Below are 14,718 nucleotides of genomic sequence, written 5' to 3' on the forward strand. Positions count from 1 at the left end.
TATTAGCTGATTAATTTGCTTGATATTGTAATGTTTCAAATACTGTTAATGTTTTTATAATTTTATTCTTTTTATTGAATTTCCTTACATTGTTTTGTCACCATTGTCTCATCCTAGTTCTTGTTAAAATCATTTCAATTAGTCTTTACCTTATATCATTTACCAAACAACTATTTAATGTATTTATCACCTTTGTTTCCTACAAATGAGCCCTCTATCTCAAAATATTCCGTGATTAAATAAGGTTGAATGAAGATTTCGACTAAAGATGACAAAAAGTTGAGGAAAGAACTCAGTTTTCTGTGTCAGATTGCAGTCAAGTAAGGAATGTTCATAAAACCTTGAACGCTGAGGAAAGACGCAATGTTTCAAGTTCAACACCAGATGCCTCCCCCCTACTCACACTGCACAGCCCAGGAACACATTGCAGTACAAACACTTCCTTCCTGTTGCTGGTTTAGCCTCTTTTAGATAAGAGAAAAAAGACTGAGATAAATGAAAAAGGAAGACAAACTGTGCTGTTTTCTCTCCGCGTGTCTCTGATCTGAGCGTCTCTATCCCGATTTCTTTATTTAGATATTTTATTAAAAGCCAGATACCACCTGACATTCACTGCAGGTGTGGTATCCTCGCTGTGTGTTCTGCTTCTAACGGTTCCCTGAACACCCTTTTACTTATGCTGTAACATACTCATTTGCAAATGTTTGTCTTTGTTCTTCTTTGGCAGCTTCAGTCAGACCACAGGACAGTTTAGCAGCCCCCACTTCCTCATCGAGAATCGAGGCAGAGCATGAGCGAACATGAGCTTCCTGTGACGCCTCTGTGTCTGTGGTCAATCAGTATACTCACATCAATGTTCTTCATTACTGTTGAGTTACGCTGCATGGAAAGAGACAGGCCTCGTCATATCCTGGGGAACATGCTCCTCTGACGGGCTGGAAGGTCTGCGCCAACAATAGACAGCTTCTCAGCAGGGGATCCGCTCCAAAATCTGGATACAAAAGCACAAAAACTGTGCTGTTCATCATCAGCAGTCTAGAGAGGAAAGTTCAGATGCAGCTGTCGTACAGTTAGAGCTGTGTATGTTTGGGATATTCAGCCATGCTGCAGCAGTCAGAGCTCATCTTTGATTTCGCCAGTGACCATGTTAACATGTCACAGGTGAGTATATGATGAACATCAAATATTAACAGGAAAATATACTTAAAATATTACAAGTAACTGTAAAAGTGTCCCTGTATGTGTTTACTACTGATGATGATGTCTTTTTTTGATTGATATTACTGCTGCAATAATATGTATGTGCATTTTACTGCTCTGTGTGTTATTATCACTTTTTTTTTTTTTTTTTGACATGACATCTAACACAACACTATTTTGGATGGCCACATGACAACTTACTTCTGAAATTCCAAATAAATGCATTTTATTTACACAAAAATGGCTTGACATGTTAGGTATAGTGTCTCAGCTGCACATATTATGTGAAACAAAAGCCACTTTAACTACTTCATTAACTTTTGGTGACTTAATCTACAGTAATGCATCATATTCTTCAAGACTGTCATATGTTTGTTATGAGAATCATGTGTGAGAATCATGTGTCTCTAAAAAGTGAAACTATCATGAGTTTGGAAAAGCAGGCCTGCTATTTTGCTGTGTGACAAAGCGTTTTCTAGCAACATCATATATTTAAGAGAACTTTCTCAACCTGTGAAATAGCACTTAATCTGTAATTTTATCACAAACACTGAAAATCAACAAATTAGGAGATACATGAATTTTGGTGGACAAGAAGGGGGTCAAAATCTGTAAAAAGTACTGAGATGTAGAGATGCAGAAGTGAAAAGCAGCATAAAATGAAAATACTTGAGTAAAGCACAAGTTGACATATCTTATCAGAACACAGATTTTAGTGGAATCTTGATGCAAAATGTAATTTAATCTGATCTAATCTCTTGCAGTCACGGAAAAAAATATTAGACCACCCTTGTTTTCTTCAATTTCTTGTTCATTTTAATGCCTGGTACACCTAAAGGTACATTTGTTTGGACAAATATAATGGTAACAACAAAAATAGCTCATAAGAGTTGAATTTAAGAGCTGATATCTAGACACTTTCCATGGTTTTCTTGATAATAACCAAAATCACTTCAATTCTATGGCACTGTGCTGATAAAAACAGTGCTTTAAGGCATTCCATGTTTTCTTTTCTGTCTGCTTTACTCACATGACACACACAGGAGTTAGTACTTGATTGCATAACCATTGTTTTTGATGACTTTTGATGGTCTAATAATTGTTTCCATGACTGTATGTGTTGTGTGTTCCAGATGGAGGGTCATTCAGATTACCCTGCAGTGATAGTAGAACATGTTCCCCATCCACACCTGCTCTCCTATTCAGGTTTATCATGTGAACAGTCCGAGACAGAGGAGGATCACCAGTTCAAAGGTCAGTCTTCTGTTTTGCCTGCCTCACCTGTCGTCTACCACCTTAATTAATCTCTATTCATGTGCAGATTTTATAGCAGTTTCACTAAATTTAAAGACATACTGGGACTGCACATGCGCAATCCTTCAACATGGACCACCCTCTGCAAAAATTCAGGAAGTAAAACAAAACATCCCTGGCTTGTGCCTGGGAAAGACAGATAATGAATCACATTAGGATGTAGACGTGGTCCATTTGAGCTACAGCACACATGCTATAGCTCGTTTCTCAACAATGCTGGCAATTAAAAGTAAGTTGTTTTGCTGTAGCGGGATATTTTCGGTCACTCTTCTTAGTATGAGTAGCTGCTAAAGTCAGGCATGTCGAGAAGGCTAATAGTGAGTTTAGCTAACCGTAACAAAACAACGTCCGGTTAGCGTGAAGTATTTTTGCTCGTTTGGCTCTTTTGACAACAACTCACCCCTTGTGTTCATGCAAAACGGTGCTTTGGTTGTGACAGGAGCCGGCTTTTGTTCTTTGTTGGAGCTGACAGCTGTTGGAGGTAGCTAGCAGATGAGGTTTTTAGCATTTACTAGCATTATCACGTCATGCAAACGATGCGCTGAAAACAACAAACTGCTAATGAGTAACAAAAGTAAGCTATTGTCGAGAAAGATGCATTGTGGTAGTTTTGATAAACTACAGAGGCAGTTTCATAAAGATATTTCTTGTTTTAGGCTTAAGCCGATGTGCCTGTCAGAGTTCAGATGGATATCTAAAAGTATCTGTTGTTCAAAGTTAGTTGTTGGTTAAAGTTAGCTAGTAATGTGCGCTGAATTCTGGGAATTCAGCATCATCTGCTAAAGCACAAGGCCATTACACTTAACTACATCTAATTAATTTAGCTTTGCTCTCTCATTTATTCACACATTTTAACAGTTATTAGACATGTAAAACCTAACTAAATAATTGAGTCATCCTATTGCTTTATGTTTCTCATTTTCCCTCCACAGTATTATCAAAGTTCATGACAAATGTTGATCAATTTCTGTTTTCCTTGTTTATGTCATTTGATGGTATAGGTTAATGCACAGGTGTCAAACATGCGGCCCGGGGGCCAAATCCGGCCCACCAAAGGGTCCAGCCCGGCCCTTGGGATGAATTTGTGAAATGCAAAAATTACACTGAAGATATTAACAATAATTTTAGTTCAGGTTCCACATTCAAACCAATTCAATCTCAATTGGGTCAGATCAGTAAAATACAACCGGATAACCTATAAATACTCATGACTCCAAATTTTTCTCTTTGAAAATGTAAATATTTGCATGTATTCACACTAAAACAAAGTATAATTTCGCAAAAAATGTAAATAACCTGAACAAATATGAACAACCTGAAATGTCTTAAGAGAAGTACAATTTTAACAATATTCCACCTGTTAATAAATGTTTTGTGTATTTGTAGACCTACTGTGATCTGTAAGTTATATATAATGTACAAGTGATCAACTGAAGCATGATATTGTTAAAATTACGCTTATTTTTTCAGTTTGTTCATATTATTCACAATGTTTGAAAGGATAGTTTGTAGATGTGAACATTTTCATAATGTAATTTTACTTTTTTCACTCTAAAACATAGAGGAAAGTTTGGAGTTGACATTATTTATATATTATTATGTTATTATTCTACTGGTTTGGCCCACATCAGATCAAATTTAGCTGAATGTGGCCCCTGAACTGAAATGAGTTTGACACCCCTGGATTAATGTATCTTACTTTAACATGGTTGCAAACACCTGACAAGGCTCAAAATAAGATGCTGTTTTGGTGAAACTGCATGACTTGCATTGGAGCAAAGGCAAGATTAATCCAATACTACAGACCTGTATTAAAAACTGTCTGAATGGAACTAACAGCAGACAGATGTCCTCTTAAAATTGCTTTTAAGAAGCTGAGATTTCATCTTTACGGTGGAAAAACTGAATATGTGCATTAGCGGAATGAGGTAGGCCTGAATTACCAATTAATGAAAATATAACTGCATACGTAGGTTAATCTGAAATATTTCAGCTTTATTTGTCCAGATTTTTAGACGTTTCTGTTAGACATATGAACAGTCATCTGTAGTGCTTACAATAACAGTTCTCTAAAATGTGAAAAATTGATTGCAGTTTTATGTGCCTCTGCCAGTCTAAAGCATGCTAAATTGTTGGATAATCCATTTAGATTTTGTTTCTAGTTTATTTAGGAAATCAAATATCTAATATGTCAGTGTTTGTCAGATTGATGGTGAAATCAGTCTTGTATTGCCACAGGTTGGTCTTGCTCATTAGTTTACAGAATTATGCACATTACCCTAAAACACCCATGTGTTTGTGAGACTTAACTTGTGTAGTAAAATCTCTTACTGGTGACATCTACTTGTACACTGTATCTTGAGAAATTTCCTGCCTCTTCTCACAATATTGAAAATTACATCCAGAAGATTCAGAAGTCTCTGCCAAAACTTTTTGTAGCACATTGTTGAGAAGTGAACCATACAGCATGCTCAGTGGTATGTAGAGTGAATGCTCCAGAACGCCTAAGACATTGTTTCTCTTAAGTGATGCCGCTGTGATATTTCAGTCCTAAAAGCACCACAAACAAAATTTTCCCTTGCCCCAGTGACATCAATTTGGTTTTAGAATTGCAAGAGACACAAATCTCAAAACTCTTGAAACTATTTGCAAGGTCAGATTTCATTATATGTAACAGAGAAAACATTTCGTTGTAAATTTAGTGAACTTTGTTATCATTTTTCCCTTTTCCTTCGATGTTGTTCCAGTTATGGACCTAATTTTGTTCAATTCAAGTCAGCCACAACTAAATTGAATCAGAAACTTGAACTGTGGGCCTCAGCTGGAGCCAAAAAAAATAGTGTTCTGCAGAGTTAATAATCATAAATTCAAAATCAGCTTGTGAAATGATATAATGGCAAAAGGCTGCAGAATTAGAGGCAGAGGTTTTGGAGGATTTATGGTGATCTGATTGCAGAAATGGAAACAAAGTTAAAACAACCTCTGCTGTAGGATGATATTTTAGATTTAGTGATAGTGAGCAAAGAGAGGTATTAGAGAACATGCAAAATAACTGTTTTCTGCACATGTATGTATGATAATTGAGTTTTTTATGTTTGACTTGACATTTATAAATAACAAATCTGTGCATTTTCATTGACAACCAAGCAAGTAGACTCAAAGTACAATCATGATAATACCCACAATAATGACAATATAACTTCTTCACTGAATCTTGCAGCCCTAACCTGAAGTTTGAGCTGTTGCAGTCATGTCATAGTCTATAAGTTGGAATGAGAACTGAAATGATGACAACTACATAAAGGGCTGAGAAACCAATGAAAAAACTTACTAAACTAATTTTTTGGTGATGATTTTGTCAAATGCTGACAGTAAATAAAAGTTGCAAAGTACAAGAAAGACTTAGCAGGCTGTTTACTCTTAGACACTGCAATAATGGATAAACAAAGAACTACAGGATTAACAGGACTGAAAAAAGTTGTCAAAACTCAAGCTGGATGTTGTGTTACAATGTTAATGCTACATCCTTGGTTTGTTTATTTTCTTCCTGAATCCTGTCTAGGTGTGGGTTGGTTCATTATGGTGAACCAATTGTCCAAAATCTTAAATACATATAGTTGAAGAACAAGACCCAATGTGGAGGAAAAGGCCTAAAATTAATTGTTCTTGTGTTTAACGCCATCATCTTCCACCTGCTGAAAAGTGTTTTTCTATGTCACTGCCTTGTCTGCGGTCTTAGTGGAGCCATGCGAAAGCGGAGAAGAAGAGACCATGGAAACGCTCGTGGCCGCCGACTCACTTCTCAACATGGACTGCGCTGACACCCTGTCCCTGGAACAACACTATTGTAAGCATCACACACACACAAGACATGTGGTCTAACGTACAATGCTCCACTAAAAAATTCACCATGCTTCTTTTTGATGTAGGGCATGTTTGACTGAGATGTTATTTTTAGACATGGCGGCCACAGCACTGTTCTCTTTCATTAAATCTGTTTACATCCCCCCACAGCACAGACCTTCTTACCGTCACTAGGTGATGTCATCACTACTCCGGTTACCCAGGTGACTGTGTCAGCAGAGGGATTGTGGGAGCTGTTTGACCAGCCACAGTGGCACTCGTTGCCACAAAGAAGCCGACAGCACAACTGCAGTCCCAGAACAGAGAGGTGTGGTTATCAGCTTATCTAGAATTGGAAATACTTGCAAGTATGGTTATGTAAAATATGTTGTAGATAATGCACTTTTTTTTCACTACCCAGGAAGAAAACCTCGACACCGGAGGGCAGAGTCTCCCACACCGGATATTATAGTTAAAAAAGACAAGTATAACAAAGGTATTGTCACAAATCACATGACAGCAGTAGTGTTGACCATAAACCAGATATTCACCATCATTGTGATATGAACACACACATAGAAAAAGACAGAAAAGGATCTTATGCACATGCACTGTGCATATTTGGCCAATCAGATTCTCACAGAGTATTCCTGTTGATAACTCTCTCTCTCTCTCTCTCTCTCTCTCTACATATACATATATATATATATATATATATATATATATATATATATATATATATAGATATAGATATAGATATAGATATATAGATATATATAGATAGATATATATATAGATAGATATATATATAGATATATATATAGATATATATAGATAGATATATAGATATATAGATATATATGTGTGTGTGTGTATATATATATATATATACATATATATGTGTGTGTGTATGTATATACATATATGTGTGTACATATATATATATATATATATATATATATATATATACATATATATATACATATATATATATATATACATATATATATATATATATATATATATATATATATATATATATATATACATATACATATACATATACATACATACAGGGTGGGGAAGCAAAATTTACAATGAACATTTAGTTGTTTTTTCTCAGCAGGTACTTCGTCAATTGTTTTGAAACCAAACATATATTGATGTCATAATCATACCTAACACTATTATCCATACCTTTTCAGAAACTTTTGCCCGTTTGAGTTATCAGGAAAGCAAACATCAAAGAGTGTGTGATTTGCTGAATGCACTCGTTACACCAAAGGAGATTTCAAAAATAGTTGGAGTGTCCATAAAGACTGTTTATAATGTAAAGAAGAGAATGACTATGAGCAAAATTATTACGAGAAAGTCTGGAAGATACTATTAAGAAGAATGGGAGAAGTTGTCACCTGAATATTTGAGGAACACTTGCGCAAGTTTCAGGAAGCGTGTGAAGGCAGTTATTGAGAAAGAATGAGGACACATAGAATAAAAACATTTTCTATTATGTCAATTTTCTTGTTCTCAAATTTTCATGACTTTCAATAAACTAATTGGTCATACACTGTCTTTCAATCCCTGCCTCAAAATATTGTAAATTTTGCTTCCCCACCCTATATATATATATATATATATATATATATATATATATATATATGTGTGTGTGTGTGTGTATACATATATATATATATATATATATATATATATATATATATATATATATATATATATATATAAATTTGACATTAGGAACTTTTTTTTTACTTATAATTTGTGTCATGCCTGTTTTTATTGTGCTGCAAATCATAATCTTATGTCAATATTTGCTTTGTCATGTTAGTGCTTGGTGTTCTTCCACAATTTGCATGAATACTGACCGGAAATTAGCATGAAAGCAACATAAACGAACGTGAAGAGACTGAACGTTATAAAATGGTACTACCTTTAACAGGAGGAGAATTATAAATGGTTGTCTTGTAAGAGAGTTATAAATAAAAGGGGGAAAAAATGATCATTATCAATACTTGTTGTTTATTAAGATGATCTCTGAGAAAATGTCCCTCATGTGGAGTGATATCAAGTATAGGTTAAACGAGATATTGAGAATAAAAATACAAAATAGAAATGTAGTTTATTATTATAATTAAGTCTGTGAAAACAAATTATTCCACCAAATATTTCAAAACAGTAATTTTTCATCATCGCTAAATGTGATGAAGTGCTTTGTGGTTACTTTAAACCATGTTTTAATTAGACTACAGATCAATTATAATAATATATTGTTATAGAAGATTTTAAGTATGTTTCCCACTTCTATGAGTTTGATTATTTATCAGTTTGCATCACTGCAATTTTGAACAATGTTACGGCACATGACAGATTTTTCTCATGTTGTTGAGGCCTATTAATAAATGATTATCAATCACTTGTTTTTTGGTAAAATGATAATGGAAAACGGTTTTGATTACTGATTAATCACTTAATTGTAATACTAAATATTTTCTCCTTAAATTTGAGGGATTACTGAAAATCTCTTTTTTTGTATAGTTAATATATCTGAGTTTTGTACTGATGGCTGAACAGAACAAGAAATTGGATATTTTATGTATTCTGTAGTTATAGGTTTATGAAAAAGTGCTGAAAGATGAAAGTTTCAGAGGAATAATCTTGCCTAAAAACCCTCCTGCTATCGTTCAGCCACTGAAATCCAGATTGATTTCAGTCTTCATTGTTTGGTTACAGCTGTAAACAGCGAGTAGGAGTGTCACATCATACAATAGGCTACATTCATTCTTCTCTCCTGATTAATTTAATTGAGTTCATTAATTTGAGCTGTGAAATCCAACATGATTGCAATTAGCACTGAGAAGAAACTGAATGCGTGCACATCCAGGTTGAAGTATACGCATGCAAATATAAATAGCGCTGGAGGTCACAAAAGTACAATAGTCGAACACTGTTGGCTTCATATGAATAATTTAATTTGAAAACATTCTCTTATAAGGACGACATTTCGATTCAACAAATCGTCTTCAGGCCTGAGAATATTTTGAAATTAAATTATTCATTTGAAGCCAACAGTGTTCAGACTGCTGTATTTTTGTGACTAAATTAAGCTTCGGAAAATTATCATGCGTATTTGTATTTTAATATTTGCACATGGTTTTCATAACAACAGTAGTAGCATAAAGAGCATCTGACTTTATTACCCACTAGGCCCAAACCAAACATACACTGTGGGCTGCAGGCCCAGAGTCAACACCACTGTGAAATGTCATTTCACCAATCTCTGGTTTTTATTGTCATTTCCTTTTATTGTGGTTCCTGTGTTTGTGTTTTAGGAGGAAACACACTGTATCTGTGGCAGTTCCTGATGGAGTTGCTGCAAGACAGACAAGTCTGCCCCCGCTACATCAAATGGACTAATCCCCATGCAGGGATCTTCAAGTTGGTCAACTCCAAAGCAGTGGCCAGACTCTGGGGCAAACACAAGAACAAACCAGATATGAACTACGAAACAATGGGTCGAGCACTCAGGTACAAAACAGAACAAGTATAAGTCATATTTTATACCCTGAGGGTTTAAAGTAACAGTTTGACAGTCAGAATTAGGCTTATTCACTTTCTTGTAGATGGTTGAAGTAGACTCCTATCATTGTCAGGTATTTCTTTTAACCCTTTCATGCATGTTGTACAGTTATTCAAGCTTCAGTTAAAACCACAATATTTACAATAATTACTCCAAACTAATAGCAGTACATTAATTACCACATGGATTACCTGATAATTAATGCTTTGGTTATTTTTATAAATTAATGAGTCAGTAAAATGGTTACTGATGAGCCAAATTGGTCATAAATCTACTGTGTTTATGAACATGTTTTTGCAAAATATGATATTTACCATTAAACTATGTTCAAATCATCAATATGCAGTTGTATATCTCACTCAAAGTAAGAACTGAATCCAGTTGGACATGTCCGATTGTCTCTGTTTCTCAATAAGTCATGCATGAATTGGTTAAATATGAAGCTGCAGGAAACGGCTTTCCCAGCTCTGCTAAACCCAATCCACTCTCCTCCAGCATATGTACAAAAAAACAACAGTGCAAAACTCAGCTTGTGATTTTATTAGGACCTTTACGTGGGACTTTGTTTTGTCTGGGTGCAGCGATGCCTATTATCTGGTCGTTACCATCTGGTTGCCCGGCAACCAGTAGTAACGCCAGGAATTCACGTCATCTGGTGCACGGTAGCCCATTTTGATGTAAAATTCATTTTCTCTGCTATTTTAATTTTTTAAACTTTGTACATAGGATGTTAATATTGAGATGCTGTTCTTACTGTTGTGTCCATTTATGCATGTTTTTGGAGCATAGTTGATGCCAGTTGATCAATGTTGATCAGTTTTTTTTCCCCCTTTCTATAATGGAGGTTATTTCCAACATGTCAGTTTTTCTTGCAATTAAGGCGCCGAAACTATTTAGGTTAGGTTCTGAAAATGTCATGGTTGAAAGTATTTCCATTCTGGTGTAAATGTCATCGAATACTAGACCTGAACAAAAATAGGGCAAAAAAAACCAATGTTGACTACAGAGACCCTGGCACAAGTAATATAATTATTTATTCAAGCCCAGTTTTTGTTTAAGTCTTAGTTTATGTTACTATAATTAGATTAGATTAGATTAAATTAGATTAGATTAGATTAGACTTTATAGATCCCACAACTGAGAAATTTAATGGTCAAGGCAGCAACAGAATAAAGTGCAAGAAAAAGTGTGCATGTATTAAGATAGTAATAAAAAGTGTACAAATTATATAGATATTTACAACAGATTGGAATTCCAAAATGTCAGACAGTACAGATGAAACGCATACAGGATTAATTTATTCTTGATTTCTGTTTCTTACATAACATTTTGCCTGTTTTTATCCATATTTATGTAGATACTACTACCAGAGAGGCATACTGAATAAAGTGGAAGGTCAGCGTTTGGTCTATCAGTTCACATCACTGCCCAAAGACATGATCTATATCACCGACGTAGAGGGCACCAAAGAAGAAGAGGAGGAAGACCACGATGATAGTAGCGGGAATGATGATGCTGTGAGCGATGAGTCTGATGACAGTCTGTCTTCAAGTGACCATTCAGTGGAGGAGGAAGAAGTAGTTTCCCCGCCACCACAAAAAAAGATGTCGAATAGCTCTGTCCGAGCCCCGGCCGCCCCAAGGTCCAGGCAGACTCCAAAACCATCGGGCCAACGTGACACCGTCCTGCGGCCCGTCAGCACCGGCAGCCTGATCCAGGAGCAGCATCTGCCCATCGTGTCCGCTGAGATGCTGCGGACCTTCCAGAACCTGCAGAAGGTCCAGTCCCTGCAGCCGTCGGGTCAGGCTTCAGTCTTCAAAACGGCTCAGCTGCTGGGGAGTCTGTGTGAACGCCAGGCGGCTGCTGAGGTGGCGGTAGACCGTAAGACTGCACCGGCGATGCCAGAACAGAAGTCACGACGACAGACGGCGTCCCAAGTGGAGACTCCACATCTGGTGTCCATAACTAGCTCTGATCAATAAAGAAGACCACCCACGCCCCAAGCACACACACATACACACACACACACACACACACACACATACATACACTCCACAGACTCAGGACCAGTCACACATCTGCGTCATGCTGTCGTGTCAGTGCCTGAACTAAAGGGCATTTATTTTTTACATATGTTGGAAAGGAAGTATTGGTTTAGGATTCTAATTTTAGATCACATTATGGTTTGGTAATAGTAATCATACCTGATCATTCTTCCTTCCTGACACCCAACCTGTCCTTCATCTCAACCCTGTCTCACAGAAATAATGGTCCTAAATAACTAAATTGCAAATTGAGTCATGTTTTGTAGAAAACATAATGGCACCCATATTATGGGAGAATAGAGAGCACATCCAGTCTACTGTAGACTTTTAGGTCTAGGTAATAACAGCACTTTGGATATGGTTAGAAAATGATAATGGTGTGGTTCAAATATTAACAATCAAATTGGAAATTACATTTAATCACATTTTGGCAGAAGAAGGGTGTCTAACACACTTTAATAATTCTGTCATTAAGAACCAGTGGTTGTTAAACAAAATACACTGTGTCCAACATTTTCGCCCCTAAATTATTTCTTTAAATTATTTATATTTTCTCCAAAATGTTATTGGATTTTCAGTTTAGTTGTATATGAACAGAATTTGTGAGTTACAGATTTAGTTACACCATCTGACTTTCGATGAACAGGAACCAAAGGCTGTGTTCACACTGGAAGCTTTAGTGCTCAAGATGGATTTATTGCTCAGATGTTGTCTTTTTTATTTTATTTGCTTGTTCACATTATATTTTTTAAGCACTTGTCTTGTTTCTGTTGTGAAGTGGTCATGAAAGTAACCTGCTTCCACAACATGCAGTGTATGACCAGATCAAAACTGTGATGAATGTCAGTATAGAGTGACATAATACTTGTATGAATACCAATATGATGTGTTCAGACTGTTTTCACAAAAAAAAAAAAAAAATCAGACGTGGCCCAAAAAATTTCGAAACGAACCAACTCAGAGTCACCTTTGCCTGCAGTGTGAACGAAGCCAAAGTCTCACAGCAGTAAGCAGTTTACCTTCCATGAACACACAGACTATAAAATCCAATGCCCTTTATCTCAGCCTTATGTAACTTTTTATTGCCGTTAATTATTCAAGACACCAAAGTCAGACATGCACTGGAATCTACAGCCTCTCTGCGCCTTCTGCAGACACCGCCCTCTGCTTGCACTTCAGCTCCACTCGTCACGGAGCTAATTTTCTGATCATCACACTGTGCCCTTCTATTTTTTTTTTCTGACTCTTAATCTTACTCTTCCTTACTCATTCCTTTTATCCTCTCATGCTGAATCATCCCTCTGCCTTGAAAATGGCTTTGCACTAATGTTTACCCCTGCTGTATGTTGTCTCCTCAAAGTGCCTGAAGATCTCAGTCCATCCTGTTCCCCCGCTTTCTCCGGTTTCCAGTTTAATTATGAGGTTATTAAGGGAAACATTCCATATCGTTTTATTTTATTACTGAATTCCGTTTGTATTGTGAACTGTTTAAGAACAGAAAAACAAAAAAAACAAGGGATCACTGTTCTTTCTGAAATTGTAATTTAGCACTGCTGCTGTTTATAGTTGTGTCTACCGTGGACCAAGAATCATCCTTCGTGACAATCACCAGTGACATGCTCTTGTTGCTTTTTTATTTAGTTTCAGTGCCTTCTTTAGAGTTGTACTGCTATTATTTAGCCTTTCCGCAATGCACACGTTCTGTTTAGTCATAATATATATATTATAAATGCTTATATGGACCTCTAAAGCCTTAATGTCTTTGTGCATTGTCTGTTTATATACTGTATGTCTGTGAACATGCTTGATTTTGTGCCTTGTTGCCATTTTCTCCCTCAGGTTCATAAACTTTGTTCTGCTGCACAGACTGTATACTCCCTCTTGCACTCAAATAGCCTATGCAAGGAGTAAAACAGCTGGGCCTTTATGATGAAGTAATGCTACATCAAGAATCGCTTTCTCTTTAGTCGATATTAGTTCAGCCTCACAAAGCAAAGCCCGCAAATTTCACCTCACTCTGAAATGTTTGTTAGATTTATGCCGGCTTTGCGTGCGAGTCTGCTGTTGTTTAGGAGATGCTTGTATCTGTGCCTATGCAAAACTGTTTTCACTTTATTACGATGTAAGCCTTCTTATTTGTTCGAATCCCCTCTCTTGGCTTTATCTGGAGGTTTCTAGACACTGTACACTGAACTCATATGGATGTGTAAACTTGTAGCAGAGGGAGAGGTGGATTTATTTTATGTTGCTTTATATGGTGTGTTTGCTTTCATACAATCCAGAGGTGTTAAAAATATAATGGGCTATTATATAAAATAAAGTCAATTTTGTTATTGTCTGTGTGAAATTTATCCTCCCCTCACTCATTAATAATGCGTTTTTAGTCCTCTGAAACCACATTTCATCCGACAAATCCATATTTTCAAGTATGATATTTTAGAATCAAACTGAAATCAACCACGTTCACTTTTACCTTCGATTAACCTTTAAAATTCAACTAATTGTTTCACGTACTGAACATATTATATTGCTCTAATAATTGTTACACTATTAAAGTATCAGGAGTAGTTATGCAGTCGCTACAAAATAAACCTCAGTTTCCATAATTTATTTTAAAAAATCGCTGGAAGTATTTGTTAACTCCCATAGGTTCCAAAAGCTGAAAATAGACTGTGTTTTTCTGCAGCAATGCAAGAAATTCTGTAAACTGTAAATTATCAAACC

The 14,718-nt window shown here is 36.0% G+C and overlaps 1 protein-coding gene across 1 annotated transcript; it reads left to right on the top strand.

Moving 5' to 3' along the window:
• The first annotated feature begins 1,074 nt into the window (after positions 1–1,074).
• LOC115437836 (ETS-related transcription factor Elf-1-like) lies at positions 1,075–14,325 on the top strand. The gene is given in 8 exon segments (XM_030161189.1): positions 1,075–1,161; positions 2,334–2,454; positions 6,254–6,361; positions 6,529–6,639; positions 6,642–6,687; positions 6,783–6,853; positions 9,702–9,897; positions 11,307–14,325. Coding segments are annotated over 8 exon segments (1,338 nt in total). The 5' UTR covers positions 1,075–1,101; the 3' UTR covers positions 11,932–14,325.
• Positions 14,326–14,718: the final 393 nt, after the last annotated feature.

This window comes from Sphaeramia orbicularis, chromosome 17 (assembly GCF_902148855.1).
Source record: "Sphaeramia orbicularis chromosome 17, fSphaOr1.1, whole genome shotgun sequence".
Taxonomy (NCBI): domain Eukaryota; kingdom Metazoa; phylum Chordata; class Actinopteri; order Kurtiformes; family Apogonidae; genus Sphaeramia; species Sphaeramia orbicularis.